Source organism: Anser anser, assembly GCF_964211835.1.
Source record: "Anser anser genome assembly, chromosome: 1".
NCBI classification, from domain to species: Eukaryota; Metazoa; Chordata; class Aves; order Anseriformes; family Anatidae; genus Anser; species Anser anser.
Window position 1 is genome coordinate 69,175,153 of NC_139720.1, and position 21,634 is coordinate 69,196,786.

The following is a 21,634-nucleotide window of genomic DNA, read 5'->3' on the forward strand; positions in this document are numbered from 1 at the left end:
ATATATACATATGTATATGTATATCATTACAGTGATTAGGTATCTTCACTTAGCTTATAGAAATAAGCATTCATATTCATTTAGTGTGTGTGTGTGTGTGTTCTTCAGTAAGCTTTCAGCTTTTTCCATAGAGCAAAAGCTGTCAGTATTCAAACATTCCCTAAAAGCTTTTCCTATTTTACTGGATACATCTAAATTCCACAGAATCGTGCTGAAACCTATCCATCACTCTTGACTCAGCCTATGTGGTTTTAAAGTAGTCAGGGAATATACAGGGGTTTATGCTACTGAGCAGATGATTTTTAAATTGCAAACATTTCTGTAGTGCTTTTCACACTATCTCTTATGTCCATATGACAATTTTGACTACATCCAAAAAACTAATCTGTTTCTGTCCCATTGTATTATTGCATGTGCCTTAAACAACACTAACAACACTGTTAAGAAGTTTAGATTGGGTCAGAGTAAAGTTCAGTTGTTGTTGATTATCTCATATGCTTTTGCTACTTATATAAAATACAGTCAGTGTATCTATCTTGAATGTTCTGTACTGTGAGATTCATAATAGGAAAGACTAAAGCCATTGTTTATCTTAAAAAAATAGTTAATCAGGTTACATCTACTATTTCATAACAAAGCCTGATGATCCTACTGGTCTTCTAAGAATGCAACATATTTCTAGCCTATAGTAAAGTTCTAATAAGTGTTCCCATCAACACAAACTAAGTTTGTTTTTGCATGATGATCTGTTCAGTTGCTTGAGGTTTCCTTTCTTTCCTTTCTCTGATGACATATTATCCAAACATTCTTAATCTCCAGAGGAATTGTAAAACACATTCCAATGAAAATCTTATATCTCTGAAAGCAGTAAACAAGGAAAACAACAACAACGACAATAACAACCACAAAAACATAAAACTAAACTTATTTTTCCCTGCATGAGTGCATGATGTGAGTACACTCTTTTGTCACAGCCATAGTAAAGCAAAACTCTTTAATGTTGTTGTGATTTAACCCGGCCGGCAGCTAAACACCACACAGCCGTTTGCTCACCCTCCCCCCTCCCTTTCTGGGATGGGGGAGAGAAACGGGAAAGCGAAGCCTGTGAGTTGAGATAAAGACAGTTTATTAAAACAGGAAAATAATAATAACAATAATAATAATAATGATAATAGTGCTACTAATAATAATGTGTACAAAACAGGTGATGCACAATGCAATTGCTCACCACCCGCTGACCGATGCCCACCCTATCCCCAAGCAGCTGCCCCCCCCACCCCGGCCAGCCACCCCTATATATTGTTTAGCATGACGTCAGATGGTATGGAATACCCCTTTGGCCAGTTTGGGTCAGCTGTCCTGGGTCTGTCCCCTCCCAGCTCCTGGTGCACCCCTAGCCTGCCCGCTGGCAGGACAGAGCAAGAAGCTGAAAAGTCCTTGGCTTGGTGTAAGCACTGCTCTGCAACAATTAAAACATCAGCATGTTATCAGCGCTCTTCTCATCCTAATCCAAAACATAGCACCCTACGAGCTACTAAGAGAAAATTAACTCTATCCCTCTATCCTAATTGAAATGAGGACAAATGTCCAGGATTGCAATCAGGCTCTGGCATAAATTGGGGTATTGCCTTTCTGACTGATTTCCCATATAGAAGAAAAAAAAAAAAAGGCTTATTAATCTCATCTAGGTCTTTAGTGGCAGGGGGGAAAAGAGGAGGAAGAGAGAGAGAGAGAGAGATGTGACAAGATAGATTTAATGATTTTGAGGGGATTATACACTGTACATCTGTGGTCCACCTCAAGTCACACCAATTGTCTCAATAAGGCTTTTTTTCTAGAAATGGTGGTACTCAAGAAAAAAAAAAAAAAAAGGATTTTGGTCTTCTACAGGGATATCATAGTAAAAGTATTTTCCTTGAAAGTACCTAATCTTACTAGTTTTGTTAAACTAAAGCCAGCTATTTCATTAATTACATGGGAAAAAAAGAATTGTAATAGATACAAATTTTAGGCTATGGCTTATTTTCCCATTGCTGTAGTACAGAATTATTGGTCCTTGCGCATCCCATGGATTTAAAGTATTATAGGTTTTATCTGTGATCTTGAGTATGTTTGGGGGTATAAAGTTTTTAATGTTTAGATCTTTTAGATAATTTCATTTGAACAAATTATGTAATAGGGTTATGTTCAAATAAGTGATGTCTTTCATAGTTATTAACAAGCTTTTGGATACTTTGCAAATCTTCTCAGTAAATGCCATCTGTAATACTATTTAAGATATTGTGCCATAAAGAAGGCTATTGGTTAGAGATGGCTTAAATATAGAAACATAGGCTGTACACCTGGGTGAAGTTCATCTGCACATGTATGTGTGATAAATTAAAAAGCTCATGCAAAACCAGAGCAGTCATCTCTTTTTTTCTTATGCAAGCTAAAACATCCACTATCATTTGCTGATGTAAGTTTTCCCATGCATGATGGATGGTGACTTACACTTGCCTGTATGTAATTTTTCTGGAGTAATTTTTAGACTATGACCTTCCATATTTTTGTATTGCAGAGGAGTCTGTGAAAACAGCAAAGAACATTTTGCCTATTTACACAGACGTTCAGCCCTGTCAATTGTTTTTTCTTTTTTTTTTTCTTTCAGAATCTTTAACCTACTGTTCAATGAGTATCTCTTTCCACTGAAACTTTACTTTTTAATATTATCATGACAAATGACTCTGTTCTTCCTTCTCATGGATCTTGTCTCTTATACTAGGTTGTTTTCATGTTTTTTATTTCAATTGCAAAGTGATCCCTTTCTGAGTGGACAACTTACTTAAACACAGGCAAGCATGGAGCTTTAGTGTCTGACTCATTGCAGGGGTTACTTGGGGGCGAGGTTCTGATACTACAATACCTTGAGCAAAATCAGGCTTATATGCTTTAGCGGAAAGCAAATTTCTATATCATATTTTGCAGGTTAATAAGGGCGGAGAGCCCTACAGCATTAAAAAAAAAAAATCTTCAATAATACTGAGAAATTTAAGAACCTTGTAAAACTGCATAAAATTATCTCACAAGTAAAATTAACCTGTAAGTAGTATAAATACTAACATATCAGTTATGTGTTCAAATGGATCCTTTAACAGCAGTAAGGGAATTGACTAATGTTGCAGTCAATGCATTATGTGGAAGTTGGCCCACAGCCCAATCCAGCAATGTTAAACACGATATTTCTTCCAGTAAAGTAATTTCTGATGTAACTATCTGTTTTAAGCAAGTAGCTTAACGTGGGATACTTGAACTAGCTCAGAAAGGGCTATGTCTTCATAGTGTAATTGTGTCTCTTCGTGCAGCTGGACATCAGAAATCAAATATAAGCTTTGAACATAGTACACATTATGGTAAATTTAGAGTAGTAATTTTGGCTTGGGATATTTTAGCCCAAATACCCCACTATGGACAAGAAACGGAGTTTTGTTTTTTAAGCATTCTCAAGGTGCTAGAAAGCTTTCAAATCAGGTTTTAGGTTAGATGTCTACCCACAGATAAGTGAAAATGTTAACATTGCTTATTTTCTGGGTCAATCTCTTTTACTTATTGGTTTCAACAAATTGACTTCTGTGACCCTAATTGAACCTAACTAATTAATACTTAACATCTACATTAGATACCACTGATAGACAGAAGATAAGCTGTAAGATGAATGAATAAGAGATGGATCTGGGATGGATCTTGCTCTCTGAAATCAGTAATAGAGTCAGTTTTGTAATTCTCTGAGCGCTACAGCACAAAACTACACAATCACTGTGAAAAAGTCTTACTGTAACATAACTGTCACACTGTGAACTCACATCTTGCATGATACAGAAAAATGTGGAAGGAAAGAATAAGAATCAATATTGTGGAGACTTTCATATTTCCTAATACTACCTAACTGAAATGGAATAATATGTTAAAAAACTTAAAAAATATTAAAAAAAAAATAATTAAATAAATAAAAAAAAAAGACCCGGGCTGATTTGAGATGAATGATGCCTGTAGGGTGTCTGTTCTCAAAGTTATCTTCAATGTAAACAACAAAAGTAATATTCCAGAAATAAAGGGAAGGTCATTTGGCATTTCATGTAACTGAGACTCCCATCTGCAGCCTAGAATCTCATGGCAACTGGACTTTCTTCAGTAAAACAAAACAAACATTTTTTGTAGGAAAATGATGAAATTTCCAAGGAAATTCTTCTCTGTCTTGTTTATGAATGAATCAGCAAGCAGAGTAGGCTATGCCCACATTTGAGGTTTTAGCAAGAAACAGACATTCTCAACTTTGTTTCTGCATTAGTTTCCCAAAAGTATTTGGTTTACTCAAGTTTATTTTGATTTAAGGGTTAACCAACTGTGTGTATTTCCGTGCGATATAGCCCTCTAATCTGTGTACATGCATCTGTATACACAGTTGTGATGAGAAAATCGCTGCAGTAGTTTTGTCTGTGCTAAGATGCAGTATATCTGTCTTTTCTAAAGCTATCAGATGATAGGATTGTTAGCAGAAGCCTGGCTAATTTGTTTTTTACTTCAATAGCATGTCATAGTCACAAACATTGCTAGTGATAAGAAAAAAGGCAAGACATGGTTTCAGATTCTGCACCTCATTTACTCCAGAGTGAATACAGAGTAACTGTACAGAGAACAAGAGAATGTATTGGGGTTTATTGTGGTAACTCAAGTTAGAAACATCCCTTCAGAATGGTGTATATTTAATGATCACATCATATGTTATATATTTTTGTTGTTGCTTTTGGATTGTGGGGTTGCAGTTTTTTTCTTTAATTCACTTCTCAGCTAGTAGGGAGTTAATATTTATATCCCATCCTCTTTAAGAACAACTTTTAAATATTTCAATACTAGGAGTGAACATGTTTCCAGATTCACTTTCAGGCAGAAGTCAAGAAATTAAAGCAATGAGAATTTAAAAAGAAAAGTAAAGAAAAGCCAGAGAAAAATAAGTAAGCCCCAAACTTGTTCAGTTGTTGTCTTTCTTACTGGGAAGCTCTTGCTGTGAGATCTGTCTCTGCCCCAATTAGTCAGGGATACCAGATAGACCAATAGACCTGTCCACACTGGAGGAAAGCAGAGATGAAATAATGAGGAAGATAATACTGGAAAAACAAATATGAATAATGAGTCACAAATATTAACCGTCTTGCATGATTTGCTATTTTAAATGAAATTTCTCACGTAATTGTTCTCTTTTCAAGGGACCGAGCTCCTTTCATCTTCACATCAGAGATGGAGTATTTCATCACAGAAGGTGGAAAAAACCCACAGCGTTTTCAAGAGTTTGTGGAGCTTTGTTGTCGAGCTTATAATATAGTCAGGAAACACAGCCAGTTACTCTTGAACCTGCTGGAGATGGTAAGAAACTTGAAGATGAAACCAAAAATCAATTTCCTCTGGTGTTCTCTTCCCTTTTAACACTTCTCAACTGCCTCCTGTAGCACTATGATTTGAAGAGGTATCAAGCTGCACTCCAGAAAATGTTAGTGCTGGCACTTCCTGTCCAAAGAAAATATGCAATTTCATGTACTAATTTCTAAGAAAAGAAAAGCTAAGCTGCCACTTGTTTTTTGTTTGTTTGTTTTTTATAAAATAGCTGAAAGCTGTAAAAGAACCTGGGTGCAAGGTCTACATTCAGGAATTTTCACTCAGTCATTTTTCAAGGTTTTCAAGCAGTCATTGACCAACCTCATTTATGGTTACAGCAAGCCAAAGAAAACTAAATGTTTCACACATTGACTGATGTAAAAGTATGTAGCAACATTGCAGCTACCAGTGATGCCATTGGAGTGGGTTTTTTGCACAGTTCCACACTCCCTTTTTAAGATGGCAAATAAAGGAGTATGACCTATATTAAGACAGATTTTAATATCCTTTTGTATAGAATTCTAAGATCTTTAGGTGTTTTTTATCCCTTAAGTATTCATGCTGATTCACGTGCTGTGGCAGATTCCATAAGTTCTTTATGGAATCTTTTAAGTACTTGTGCATGAAACCTTAATAATTTTCCCCTCTCACGGGTAGAATCAGAATATTAAATTAACTAATATTTGTTTATATGCTTGGTTAGACTATTAATCCAAAACTTATGTCCAGGGCCCAATGCAAAGCCTAGGTAATGTTTGTGCATGACAATTCTATATGAAGTTATTACCAGAATTTCTGCTGAAACTGGGGTACAGCCAAAATGTTACTCCATAAACACAGCTCTGTTGTCTCCAGCTTCTGCAGTGGTGGAGGGGGGAAGGAGGGGGTGAGAAACAGCAAGAATTTCCTTGTCCTGCCTCTGTCTTGTCCATGGATTCTCATGCAGTGGTACATTGTGTGATTACCCAATATAGAGCAGGAGGGATTGCCCCAAATCTCAACCCTGCTCCTGTCCAAACACATAGTAACCATAGTGGCTGGAAGCAGTGCAAAATGCCATTCTGGGAAATACTATCTAAGTTAAAGTTAAAGTTAAAGTTAAAGTTAAAGTTAAAGTTAAAGTTAAAGTTAAAGTTAAAAAGTTAAAGTTAAAGTTAAAGTTAAAGTTAAAAAGTTAAAGTTAAAAGTTAAAAGTTAAAGTTAAAGAGTCTCTGGAAAGCTCAAGAGCACCCATGCCCCCTCATCCACAGCAGTTATCTCTGCATTTTTGGACAGGTTGCCTAAAACTGCATGCTGCAAATATAGCTACATCTCCTGTTCGCCCCCTGGTCCTCAGTGCAGTCAGTCCCTCCTTCTGCAATCAGCAGAAATACTGATGTTAGATTACTCTGAGATAATATATAGAGAGAGTGTTAGGAAAATGTTCCCAGCAGGAACTCTGAAATACGTAGCTATCTCTGCCTGGATATAGCTCAGGTTTGTCTATATTCAGGGCATACTGCCTTTTCTTTTGTTTCTGCTGTTCTTTGAGTGCTGAGCTAAAATTCAGGATACAAATATGTTTCAGCATTGGTCAATGAGCTGCAGTTCAGTCAATTGTGTTGCATTTCATAATTGAAAAATAACTGGCAGTGTACTCACACCTCATTGATGAGCACTTGATGTCAAAAGGAAATTAAACAAACTAGATGAGTTGTGCATGCCTTGTTTTTGCCAATGATGTTTGGAAAGGTGAGTCTGGTTCTGTACTTGAAATGGAGTGTTGGTTGGAAGAAGGTATCAACATGGTTTAGTTCTGAAACGATTTTAGTTAAGAAAACTAAATAGAGTGTGAAGTCATACTTTGAATTCATTTCTACTCAAAATATCAGATGTTATCAGGAAGGTACAAGACAAACTAACCGCTGCCTATGTGTATCAATGACAGCCTAAGATACCTCTCAATATCTGGAAATCTGCATCATTTAGCTCTCCTTCCCCTGCCACATTCTGTTTTATAAGACACTGTTTGTAAAGCATGGTTAAAAAATCCAAAAAATATGTCCATTTCCAAAAAGTACAGCTTGACAAGAGCTGTAAACAGTGCTCTGAATGGTCAGTAACTGTTAGTGGTTTCTAGCAAAGTGTTTTCATGATTTTTTTCCCAGTATGGGACTTAATGCTTTTTCATAGTGGTGAGCAGCATATTTCTAGAACTGTTCCAACATTTTCTGCTGGGAGTAAGAAATAATCCATGAAGTTTGCATCACTTTGAAAAGCAGAAACATCTGTGGGAGACCCAAGAGTCTGCTGACAGTGTCCAGCTGTATAAATGCCTGTAGTTCATTAGATTTGCTCTCGTTAAAGAATTGATGTGAGCTATTAAACAAAGGCTGATAGGAGGACACAAACACCTTTTGACTAGTTTAAAAAAGTGCAGAATACATTACTGTTATAAAGATTTTTCAAGTAGAAAATTATTAAAAAGTGCTTAGAGGTGACACTAGACAGCAAGTAATTGATGCACTTGCGTGTGGTGTGACAAGAAACAGGTAAGACCTGAGACTGTTGTCCCCAGACAAATCATCTCACCTTCCTACAGCTCAGAAACACCAGGGAAACATTCCCATTTTGGAGGTCTGTGCATGGAAACCTGACACCAAGTCTATTCATTTTTACATGTATTGGTGGGCTGAGCTTCACACACGAGCTCTGAATCCAAGCCCAAGGAGAGCATAAGCAGTTCCACTCAGCAAGTAAGAAGGCCTGAGATGATTAAGTGTGGTAGGTCAAGACATACATGTGGTCAAACAAGGGGGGATAAATCCAGATGCTTAAACTTACACATTTAGTATTTGAGTTTCCCTAGGCAACCTGTAGTTGTTTTCTGAACAGTTGTTCCATCTCTTGTCCAATTAACATCTAGAAATACTAGCCACATTTTTAGAAGCCTCCTCCATGAGGGGAAACAAGATAGATATGCTATATGAAGCAAGAGGGATGAAGCAGTGTAATAACCCTCTACGACCTCTTGCAGCCAGCAAAACAGTGTGTAGGTACCACCCAGGTGAAGACATTTTTGGGGTTGGCAAATGACTTTCCCCCTTCTGCAGTTCAGGGATCCTAAAAAATCTCATTCTGCAGTCACACTATGGATCATTCAGATTATGTTCAGATCTGTCATTGTTCTATTTTCTAATGAAGGGCAAGAAGCTTAATTTGTCTATGAAACAACCCTTTTAATTTTAAAAGGGGACAGGAGTTGTTACCTTTCTTATAAATGTGTTGGAGACGTAAATTGCAGTGTGTATCCCTAAGTGCTGAATGTTGTTATTGTCCGAGTTCTCAACTCACCAAGTTTCACTCAATCAAGAAAACAAGCTACTTACATTCTCCTCATTGAGCTTTCTGTCTTTCTGCTCCTTGCTAGCCAGAACTCTGTGAGACAGCAATCTAAAGGTCCAGTGGTAGTATTGATTTGGCCTTATATGAAGCAAGATTTTCCTCATAATGCCAAAAAGAAAACATACAAAATATTGAAACTTGATGTAAAAATATTGAGAAGGTTTGAAGTAATAAGGAAAATGACACCCTCCCCTCATCCCTTTTCCCTTTCCTCTATTTATCCCTCAACCAAACCTTAAAATAAAATCAGTGTTTCCTTTTTTTCTTTGCCATTATCTGCAAAACTCAGCGGGACGTTCTATCTGCAGTAGACATAAATGTCAATGAAGAATGCACAGCAGTGACTGCAAATTCATATACGTTTTCTTCTGAGCAATGTGAAGGAGTGATTTTTTTTCTCCATTACACACAAAACATCGCTCTCAAATTACTGTGATCATTGAAAAAAATCAGTATGTTTTGAAGTGAATCAAAAAGATTTTTGTTGTGACATTTTACATTGCCTGGAGAGAGATGTATGGTCAACTGGACGCACTTAGTTGTCTACACTGCTCATTGTGCTGTAACTTTGCAAGGGAAATAGTTGTATTATTTGTCTTTTTAACCTAACCTTGCCAACTAACTAGACCAGCTCCATCCGTCATGCAAGGGGAACGATATGTTTCTTTCAGAGGGCAGTTCTGAGTGGCCAAGTCAGGGCTCCTGCTGTGAGTCAAAATCTAAAGGGATCTTTCTCCTCCATTGACTGTAAAGGTAATGACTCTATGATCCTTTTACAGGAGGAGTCCAGAGCAGTGCTGGTGGAAGCTGTAGTTACAGATGAGAAGGTGATGTAGCACTAAATAGGGTTAGGTCTTCACTTTCATTGTCAGCATAACAGAAATGTGGTTACTATTGTTTAGGTGGCTACATTTTCTCAGCATCCTGTTGTCTTCCCATTATCACCATTAGAAGGCTATGAAGGAAGATTAGCAATGCATATATTGAGATTGTGACATCGGAATAGAAAATAAATAGTTCAAATAGACTGGTGATTTTCACCAGTTTCTCTTTCTGGTACCTCAGTGTGAAGGTTTACAGTGCAATATGTTCACTTTAGTATTCCAAGCATTGCTCTAGCACCAGAACAACTTTACAGATCAGCAAAACTTTGTGTTTTAGAAAAAGCCCTTTTTGTGTAAATCCTTCCTTTTCTCAGTTGGCCCCATTTAATTTAATTTTATTTTTAGTAGTACAAGGAAGTAATGATATTTCTTTACTTAAAGATGCTGCATGCAGGATTGCCTGAGCTGAAGAGCGTTCAGGATTTGAAGTATGTCTATGATAAGCTCCGTCCTCAGGACTCAGACCTCCAGGCTACAAGCTACTTTACAAGGTAAAGGCAGAATATAATCCAGAAAGTTTGTCACCTTCAGGCATAAAGAAAAGCTGTCTTTTTTTTTTTTTTTAAGTACCTTTTTTTCTCTTATGTTAAGGGGTTGTAATCAGTGAAATTACACAAAAGGATAATTCGTCCTCACACGTTTACTTTAAAAAATCCACTCCTTATGCATCTTATAACCGACCTTCTCAAGTTTCTCAAAGATACACAATTGTGCACTTGTGGTACACGTGTAGGAAGACACTTAATTCAGTGCCTACTGGTTTTATTCAGCTGGAATGGTAAAACCACTATGGCTTATTTATAGCCAGCTTACCTCTGCCTTTAGATCTACTAACTCCATGCAACAGGATTTGGACTGCAGACATTTTGAATGAATGTTTGAATGTTCTTCCAAGAAACAAAAACAACAACAAAATCTGAATAATGTTTGCAGTGGGTTTTGTAAAATCTTCCCATAAAAAGGTTTGACTTGTTAACTGTCTGAATGAGGACTTAGAATTTTTGCATTATATTCCCTTTTCTGATCTTCTTTCTACCTTTTGCGTTGCTTCAGGCAAGTTACTCTGCCTCTGTTAGCCATAGTTTCTCCATCTGCAAAATGGTAATGATTCTTCCTTTTAAGCACTTAATGGATGTATAACAGAACAGAATTGTATGTGAGTATAGGTATATTTAATGCTTTATTTGTATGAGAATAATCACATGTTTTACTTGTTTGTGATAATAACTGGGGATTATTGATGAGGAGTTGCAGATGACCTATTAAAAATCAGTTGGAAGCCTGCAGTTGTGATCTTTTGGGACAGGCCTCTGTAGTACATATATTTCCAACTGTTAATTTGATGATGCTCTATATTGAGTCAATGGAAACTGAATGGATTTGGAAACTCACTTTCTCATTCTAGGCACAGTATGAGAAAATCTCTCCCTGTCAGAACCTGTCCTGTGCAACAACATCATTTGCAAAGGACAGTCTGAATTCACAGCATGCTGGACACTGCATACACATGCACAGCAAGTCACACCCTTCTGACCTCTTCTTCTTGTGCATGTGCAGGGCACGTCCAGTTCACAGTCTTTCCAAACTCAAAGCCCTAAAGGACAGTTCCATAAGGCAGCATAATTCTCTGCACCGCGCAAACTGCCTTGAGGCAAGAGCAATCGTTCCATCACTTTGCACACAGCAGAGCACTGAGGTTTCTCTCCTTTAACTCTTGTTTTCTCATATGCTTTCCCTATTGCCCCTTAACAAGATTGGTTTATTTTAAAATTTAATTACAGCTTCACATTTACCGTCAACTCCTACATTATCCTTTCCTTTAAAATTTTACATATTCCCAAATTACAGACTTACATTTCCACTTGAAAGAGGAAACATGCAGCTTCTAATTAAAATGTAAAAGTCTTGAATCTGTCATAGTTTGGGTGGATGTGTTTATTTCTCATGGGTAGAAAAGCCATTTCACTTAATTAGAGAAAAAAAGACTAGGTTATACATAACAAATAAGGAAATGTGAGTCTTCAGAGCGAAAATTGAATTAGTGTCATGCAAAGCTCAGAGCCAGTGCCTAGCACTCTTCTGGAGGTTAAAAGCATTATAATGCTTTTCAGTTGGGTAGGAATAAGGTAATGGTTAGGGTTAAATTCAATGCAGTCTTGCTTAGACAGAAGATAAAGGATGAGGGCAGCATTCAGGACAAGAGCTCCATACTCTTTCTTGGAAGTGGGTGAGGTGGTTATGGAGTTTTGAGGCTGAGGAAAGTGCAGGACTTCAGAGTGGGAATTGACCCTCAAGTCCTGCTTACCAATAAAAGTAACACCATGCTGCAGATCTGTGCAGTGCTGTGGCCTCAGATCTTATTTGAAACTGTATTTTCTGCTATAATGCTTTTAGTGAACTCTAGGGCTATTGTTCTAATTTCCTTTGAATTTCTTATTGGTCATAGAGATCATTATATCATGTAGAAAACTCAGATATTGGTAGGTTGCATATTTTCTTCTTTAATACCCTTAGTGTATGTTTGTATCATATATACTCGTTTGTAAGTACAAGGTGTCTTTTCATCAGCTCATGAATTCTATAGATCTCATTTTACTTCATGTTGTTCGTGTTTTGTTTTGTTTTGTTTTGTTTCAATTCTAATTTGTATTCATGTTTGAACATAATTTATGTTAATTCAAAGCATGTATTAGCTAACACTTCTACATGTTTAAACATAGGCAGAATGCCAATTTTCATGTCTAGTAGTATTTTAACTTCTGAAAAATGTTTCCAGGTAGTCTTTGGTATGGCTTGATACCTAGATCTATTCAGGACTTACCGTCAATGTAAGCATTTTCTGACCTGCTCCTAGGAATGTTAATATTTTGAGATTTTTGTGAGCTTTGCATTACCTATGTTGTCCTTATTCCCGTCCTTCAGAAAAATTCCTCCCTAATTCCTTTTTGTACAGAAAGCACAGGTGAGAAAAAAATCAAATCCCACACTTCTTGTGGTCTCTCCATACTTTTCAGGTTGTCCTTAGAAAGCAAGTGAAATTGGAAGTTCTGTTTATTAGCATAACTTCCAGTAGCCTTCAAATCCTTTGAAATTCATAGCTGCTTTCTCTCCACAATTACTTCTGTAAACATTTTATTGTTTTGAAAATGTTCATTTCTAGAAATAAATGTGGTCATTGGAATGTTAAAAGCTGCCAAGAGTTATTTGTTGTACTAAATGGAAAGTATTTATTGTGATCTTTAAGTTTCAATCATATAATGTATCTGCTGAAAAAAAATAAAATAAAAAAACTTCTGCTAGTGGAAATAGGAGAATATTTCTGTATTTCTGTAGAAATAGGTTGCTTTTAGCAATTGTCTGAGTTTGATTTGAGCAATAGTACTGATATTGCCTCCACTGTCGCTTAAAAACAGCATAAAATGATGAATGATGCCACGAATATTCTTGGCAAAACAATGTTAATTTTTTCTTTGCCCTTCACCTTTTTAGCCAACGGGATAATGATACCAGAGTTTGGACTTTAACGTCCAAATCCTTTTTCAGGATTCTAAAGTATTCTGTGTTTTACCAAATTCTTTTGCTCTCATTTTTGAATTAAGACATGTTCAGTAATCTGTGGTCTCATTTGTGTATTGTTCTCTTCTCATATTGGGTCAGTTCACTATTACGAGCTGATGAGCAGCAGTGCTGAAGCTCACAGATTGCAGCCTTCTGGAAGGTCACACTCTCAGATCATGAATAAACAGTGCTCCGATTGAGAGTTAAACAAGAGTTTCTGTGTTTGCTTGTCATTTCTGTGCACCTAGTGCCAAATGAAACATTGTTGTCTCTCCAGCATCTGCCCTGAACTCAGTTTGATCCTTGAAACTCAATTTGATCCTTTTCCCTCCCTCCTTTCCTCATTCCGTCACAACTCAGTTATAACAATGAAAAAAGAAAGCCATCCTACTTCTGGATATAAATTTCCTCGTTGGTTTTCTGCAGATATCTTCAAATGTCAGCATGGTGTCGACTGCTGCCTGACATTTTTAATATGCATGTAAAGTGATGCGTATTTAAAATTATTTTTAAGGTATTAAAGTTAGCCTAATGCAATGAATGGAGTTGATTTCAATTGATTGTAGTATACAATCTAACTCACTTATAGAAATGCATGATTAAGAGAGGCACTGTGGATCTGGCAATTACCAGCGAAGCACCATTGCATATCTTCAGTTGCTTGATTGAGGGGTGCTGCTTAGGTCAGCTGCCATCTTTACTTTTTTATTATTTATTAGGTACCTGCCATTGCCTAGGTCAAATGTATCCACTCCAAACCACAAATGCCAACAGCTGCGAAACGGGACAATTCACAGTAACTCGTTTCAAAACATGACACTAATCTTAAAATGATCGTACAACCCCTGTTTCTGAGGTGACTGCAGATATTCCAACAAGAAATCTTCCAAACAGCTGAAAAAACAGTGACAGCTGGTGACTTCTAATGGAACATAGACAAAACTACTATACTAAACTCTCTTTCAGCTGCACTCAAGTAGTTTGTAAAGGTCTTGGTAAACCTGCATCAAATGAACAGATGCAAATGAAATGTTGCTGCCAGCAAATTTTGTTTTAGAAATGTTATGATTCACAGTGATATCATTGTGAGGACAGAGCCAGCTATAGGCACAGCAAAAGTGGTAGTGATCTAGGGAGCAAGAGGATCTCAGTAAATGATAACCATTCTTAACAAATTCTTCACCAGTGGCTAAACTTAATGGGGCTGAAGAGAAGAGAAAGCATTTGAGAGAGTTCAAGGAGAAGGTTCTAGTGCAGATTCTTAGGATGAGTTTAAAAAATGCTGGCAGAAAGGGGAATCAGATTGCCACAATGTGGTAAACTGGGTCAGTGATGTAATATACACCAAAAATAAAACACAAAATTTAAAAAGATGATACATGAGTTTGATGTACATCACTGTTCCATACATAGTTAGGAAGCTTTGGGAAGCTGTGGAATAGAGAGTTTCCTTAAGCCTGTTCACCCTTGAAAGAAAATTCAGAGAATTTTAACTGTAGTTGTTCTACCTTGCTGTGAAGACACACTCTGAGATGTCATCAGAATAGCAAAGAGGCCTTTTAAACTCATTCTTAATGACAGGACATACTGATTGCTTAATGCTTTCTATTATAACAGAGAGACCACATACAGAGAAAGCAGAGTATGTAGAGAGGGCAAAAACTATATATAATTCTGGCTTTATTTTATTTTAAATGTTTCCCTTTAAACACTGACAAGTGATGCAGCATTAACAAAAGCCTCTGTTTCAGTTTAGAGAAGGCATATGATTAGCAATCTAAGTGTTAAAAGCATTTTAGAAGCTTAATGGATCCATGGAAAAAACTACAAACTATTAAAATACTGAATTGTTTAAATAGTAGTATTCCAATACCAGCTGCTCTGTGATAGTGATGATGTCTGAATTAATACTAATTTATAAGCAGAGACCTGTTTTATGTGAATTAAAATGCACTGTATTTAGTTGCAAAGTGAGCATGCCTCTTATAGTAACATTGCAAATTCCCTGATCGCTTTGCTATAATATGGCCAATTTACAGATTCTATAACCTAAATCATGTCTCAGTGATTTAGCAAGTGTTTAAACTAAACATTAAATTAAACACGTAAGAGTTAAAAAAGAAATGTTCACCTCAGATGTGGCCTAACTAATCAGTGATTTTGTACTAATATTTTGAAATTAGATTTATTTTCTTGTTTTCAATTTGAGTGTTAATTTGTGTCATTTATTAAATAGTCTGTATGTATTTGTTTCTGAAGAATGTAATTAATAATTAAGATAATGAACTAAATCAATTCAGAGATACCTCTCATGCCATGACATTAAGAAAAACATATACATCTCATTTCCTTAGTTTAGTATGCCTAATTGGTGTATGATGAGTTCACATGGTATTTTGAATGAGATCTCAGGTTGGGGGAGCAAGCTGGGGAGCTAGCTGCAGGTAGAATATTCTTTTTGGTATGGTGGCATCTGTAAAGCTACAGTCTTTAGCCAGAATGTCTGAGATCATGAAAATTAGGCTAATGTGATGAATGGAGTTGATTTCAATTGATTGTAGTATGCAATCCAGCCCACACAGAGAAACTTGTGAATAAGAATTTAATTTTAAATGACAGATGAAGCATTTGCTCAGCTTCAAAGAGGCAATGATGAAGGTGGTTAAGGGTATTGTCAATTCCTGTAAGCTAGTTAGATATAGTCCAAAATGGGGAGTGGGGATAACACCAGACAATTTGATAGAGGTTTGCTACTATATGGCCTGAAACTAATAGGATGTTGTTCTATAACATAAAACCCATCCAGAATGTCTTCAGAGAGCTGTAGAACTAAGCGTGGAAATAGAAAAAAAATAGTAACACATTTTAAATAGATTTTAACCAGCAATTGAATTCAGAAGGGCAAGTGTTTTCTAATAAGCACTGCATATTGCTCTTCAAAGACCAGTGATTATCTTGCAGTGTTATTTCTCAAGTCAAGTTCACTTTGATGTTAAAACAAGTTTGCACTACATATCTGCATGTATATCTAGTAATTTTTCTTTCCATTGTGTCTTTTCTGATGAAAGATCTCAAAACTAGGAAATCAGTAGTATGTTCTGGTTCCTCTCACACAGGGATGAGATGGGAGGAGATAGGAGAAGAGAAAAAAAAATTTAATAAATATATACATCTTAAGCTGTTCCACAAAGATTGGGCTTATAAGGATTGTGTAGGGTATTTAACAAGACACACACAACTAAATTAAAAATTGAATGCAAGAGATGTTTAGCCTTGTGCAAACATATGTGAGATTAATGTCCATGTGAGATTAATGTAATGAAAATGCAAAGACAATCTTCTGTCCCTTTTAAAGTGAGCACATGTTGTTCTAACCTGGAATTCCTCAACACACACATGGAAATGTTCTGGCTGTCTCTCGTCTGATAGGCTGGGTGTATCCAGATTATGAAGAATAACTACCCCAAGGTCAGTCATGAGAAGCTACAGCAGGAGTGGTCCTCAAAACAGTGGGGTTCGAGGGATGGAAATGTATTGCTGCAAATAGTGGTCAGTGGTGTGCATATGGTACATATTCATGTGAGGTAGGTTTAGGTATGGGGTTTTTTTGGTTCTTGTATCTGTGAAACCAAGAATCAAGAAATGGGATCCAGATACATAAATAGCACCTCTTCTGTTTGTTTTTCAGGAAAATAAAGGAAAGTTTGGAGTGTTTTCCCGTTAAGCTCAATAACTTGATCCACACACTTGCACAGATGTCAGTGACAGGCTCTGCAAAGCCTCCAGCTCCAGAGACTGTCCCCCAGGAATGGATGATGCTGAACACAGAGAAGTCAATTGCAAGAGCCACCATTTTGGGGTTCAACAAAAAGTCTGACTCCGTACGTGTTGTCTTTTTCACTTGATCTTCAATGACTCTTTTGTGAGCTTATATACTCTTCCTCCTCTTTTATATAAGGTGTGCTTTTGCCACATTGAAAGGATCACAGCAGTGCCAATGAGGTAGCAGAGAGAAAGAACACCAGGCAGACAGCTATTAGCAGGGAGCCATTAAGGAGAAAAGTTCGTGCCCTGTAGTGAAAAATAAATCAAGAGCTAATTAAAGCATCCAGGAGGAAAGCATGGCACGAAATTAGGAAGCCTAATAGAAATTGGAGACTGTTACATGATGCTTTAATGGTGCATTATTAGTTTTTACGCACTACAGTGATCTTTCAGTGTTTGAGTTGTATGCTATCCAGGCAAGTTCCTCCTGTGTAGCAAAGACTATAAATTACTAACTGAATTCTGTGGCACTTGGCACTACATTAAAGAAAGGTTTTCTTTGTAAAAATCACCCTATATTTTCACTTGTACTTTTTTTTTTTTTTTTAATTTTCCTCTCTGATCATTTCTCTTTTCTGCCTCTCCTTTTTCCCCAATACAGCTATATCTAGTCCAGGTGGTGCAAACCTGCAATGTGGTCACTTTTGTGGAGAAATCATTTGACCAGTTCTCAAAACTTCACAGCCATCTCCAGAAGCAGTTTCCATCAGAGGCACTCCCAGAGTAAGGCAGCATATTAGTGAATGTTAAATGGTTCTCTCTGTGCAGAGATAAAATGTGAGAAAATGTATGGCAGACATTTTTAGAAACACAAAGGCAATGAGACATATTCTATCAACCTTTCTGTTCAGCCTAGAAGAAACTGAATCATAGACCATTGTGACAGTCCAACTTTTATATATTTTATTCGTCCTTATAATGGGAATAGAAGAGGGGAACAGTTTGGGCCTGACAGATATTTCTGAAATCAAAGGGTAAATGGTATTGACTTCATTAAAGGCATGATAGAGACTTCAATTGTTTTTATTTTCTGCATGATGCTGGTCAAAACATTGTGCAAAATCAGTATATTAAAACAATGTAGGAATGTTCACACTGTCTCCAAACAAAAACAAGATGATCTCTGATACTGACAGGCACGATCAACTTTTTACAAAAAGATGCACATAGTCCTCAGCTGAGAAATACTCAATAACCTTCCTTGCTCTCCCAGTCCCTTAAAAAAATACTTTATGCCTTGCATCACTCAATAATAATAGTTTAATAAGTCTTGAAAAATAAGCCATCATTAGTTGCAATAATTCTGAATATTCCTTTTTATTGATGTACATGTTCATTCCTGCTTTGAATATTCTGAAGCATACATCTTCATAGCTTCATATTTCTGTCTTACATGAAACAGCTTTACTTTATATAATAATTTTCCATGGTTTTGGTAATATAAGTGGAGTAATGTATTCTACAAATATCATATACTTTATATTTTATACGCTATTGAGAACAAACTTCTAAACAGTCATACTGGCTTACCTAATACAAGCACCTCTTCAAGCTCAACCAACGGTAAAGCAAAAAGCTGACCATAAAGATAAATACTTTACCTGAACCAAGATGAGATTCCAGTGATACACTCGAAAGATAGAAAGGTCTTTGATGTTTGACCTGAGATAAATAGCTGTAATCAACATGATCTTGACTTACAAAATAAATTCAATGCATTTCAGCCTAATTTGATATTTCCTTGAGTTTGTGAGATTTATTCAGTTAAATGGCTTTAGATTGGTTAATTCTAGAGAATCTTTCCCATAACTGAGGGAGTTTGGCTACAGTTTGACTCATTATGACTATCCACGTGAGCTTGCTGCAGCAGTTGGTCAGAACTGGAATTTCACTGAACACCTAAAGTGCTTGAATCACGGTCTTGATTTGCAGCCATTTGCATGCAAACTATTCGTTTGCAGAATAAATTATTCAAGTAGCTTTTTATGACTTGTTTGGTTTGGTTTGGTTCCTTTCTTTTTTTTCTTTTTTTTTTTTTTTCAGTGAAGACATCCCCTTGAAGGAAAATATATTCCTTTCTAGAAGTGCACAGACCTCAGAAATCCTGTAGTGAATTTCAAAAACCGCACTAGCTATTTTTCACTAAATCTACCTTTATTAAAATCACTTATAATATTTTTTAATGCAAATGAGAGTTCCAGGACTCACGGAAGGTTAATCTACGTATACTGAAGCTTTCTAAGAGCTTCAGAACTTTATTGCCAAAATTCTGTCCCAGCAGTAACCTGTCACTCTATGATCTTTCCCCAAGACTGTGTTAAAGTCATTCATTTTCTGATGTTTCTTTATATGAATGTTCATATGCTAACATCTTGATTATTTTTTTTTTAATTTTGATGTAGCTTTGTCATTTGGAGGCTTCTAGTGCAGCCCAGAGAGTAAAAACTAAGCTATTTCTATATATGAAGTTCTCACTGGAACCGCTATACCATATCAGACCATTAGTCTGTGTGATGCAGGCCCCTAGCACTGGCCAATACCAGAAGCACCAAAGGAAGGGAAAAACCTTGCTTCGTATTGTTGTCACAAGAAACTAAAGGCAGAAGCTCAGAGTTCTCAGCATGTAAAATTTTGCTATTGCATGTAAACTTTCATCCCATATTTATAATTCAAAGCACAGCTTCCCCAAACAAGCCCTTGCACTCTGGCATCTTCTCTCTTATTTGGTTTTAAACAAAGTATTAACTGTCTTTGGTTTGTTGGTTTGTTGTTGTTTTTTGTTGCTGTTGTTTGTTATTGTTGTGTTTGGGTTTTTTTGTTTGTTTGTTTTTTAACCAAAAGTCTTTTCACTCATAAAACCATTTAAATAACAGTTTATACATGGAAATGTTCTTCAAACTTCAATTGGTAGGAAATGAGATCTGGTACCCAGGATGTCTGTAAATGGCCCAGCTTTATATTTTTCTGATCTCTTTAAACTAGATGTAAAGCTCAAAATCAACTTGGAAGCTTAACCTTTCCTAACACAAGCATGGTCACAAGTGCAAAGTCCATTTCAGCCACAGGCACAATTCAGCAAAAGCATGAAGTCACTTTAAAGAACTGTTCAGTTCTACTACAAGGTTCATATTGTCCTTCACTGCAGCAGAGAGTTATGGGTGCTATCAATCAGCTGTCTCTGAAGTTACAGATAATGCATGTATCTGTCTTCAGTTTGGCCACTGTGCTTAGGATGCATCTTCTGAGGGCCAACATTTTACAGAGTCCTCTCTTTGTGTTATGCAGCCTCATTTATTTTGTGCTGCTTCCAAACAGATCCTCCCTACCATCTCTTGAAAGAAGTCCCTTTTGTGCCCTAGAGGAGCCCAAAACGTTCACAGCCTGTCTATATATGTCAAATGACCTGGGTTCTAATTTTATGTGTACAGCACACATATGTCATGATTCTGGGTCATGTCACATCCCCTACTACTATAATTTCTTCAGGCAAGAATTGCCTCTCACTGTCCATTTTTACAGTGCCTAACTGAGCCCTGATCTTTCCATGATACAGGCAAAAATAATCAAAAGGCTATGCTGCTATCATCCTGGCCCTTTGCCATTTTAATTGCAGACTAAGTTATACCAGTGTTAAGTTCTTCCTCAGAAGTATTACACAAGATGGCTAAAGACCTGTCCTCTCATAAAGAATTACAATATCCTTATTAATCAGTATTCTCTTCATAAAAGGCCTTCTGCTACAAAACAAGCAAAAAAAAAAAAAAAAAAAACCAGATCTAATTACAATTCATGAAATCTAATTACCTTGAATCTCTTGGTAACAAAAACTGTGGCTTAATTGTCTTTGGTCATTTTATCTTCACTAGGTGAGGCTGCTGTGCCATTTTTACAGCTGGGTGGTTTGCAATGGTGGCCAGTGTTCCTCTCTGGGGATGGGAATCCACTGCTCCGTGTGTTGCTATTTGGCTGGCTTTTGAAAAGCTGATGACATCTTGTCACTGAGCTGTGGAATTGGGTAAAACCTATTCAAAGTAGGATCTGACCAGCTGTCTTTCAAAAGGCTGGGCAAATGTCTATTTTCAGTGTATTTTGCTGCTAGCTGGCTCTTTAGTCATTTGTCTGAAGCCTTCAGATATCACTTCAGGTCTGCTGGATAAACCAGGTTGTATCAGGAAAAAGAGGTTTGTAAACAATACATGGTTAAGTGTTTGCAGTGGTGATGTAACATGAAGTATGACCAGATCAATATTTCTGCTATTCTGTATTACATAGATCAGTGGACGTAAAGTATAATATTAGTTTAGCAATCCCAATATTAGTAATCTATATCATAAAACCCATTACATGCAATTCAGCATAGGTAGCTTTTCTAATGATCCTTCAACCTGACAGAAAGAGTCCTTGTCAGGGCAAAGTTAATGTAAATTGATTATGTGTATTGTTAAAAATCTCACTTTTTGACTGATCTAACATGTTATATCTAAAACACAAAGATGATTCAAGTGAAAAAAAAAGTCAGGTTTTGACATTTTAATTCACCATAGCATTTGAAAATTGATATAAAGCCATCCTGT

At 36.6% G+C, this 21,634-nt stretch overlaps 1 protein-coding gene across 6 annotated transcripts in view; it reads left to right on the forward strand.

Annotated features, from left to right (window-relative positions):
* Positions 1-21,634, forward strand: part of PIK3C2G (phosphatidylinositol-4-phosphate 3-kinase catalytic subunit type 2 gamma) — a 323,563-nt gene that overhangs the window by 261,634 nt on the left and 40,295 nt on the right. For all 6 annotated transcript variants that reach the window (XM_083808728.1, XM_083808727.1, XM_083808726.1 and 3 more), the window contains 4 exons: positions 5,244-5,400; positions 10,059-10,168; positions 16,924-17,116; positions 17,662-17,783. In XM_083808728.1, coding sequence (XP_083664854.1) covers positions 5,244-5,400; positions 10,059-10,168; positions 16,924-17,116; positions 17,662-17,783 — 582 coding nt within the window. The remainder of the gene's footprint in view (positions 1-5,243; positions 5,401-10,058; positions 10,169-16,923; positions 17,117-17,661; positions 17,784-21,634) is intronic.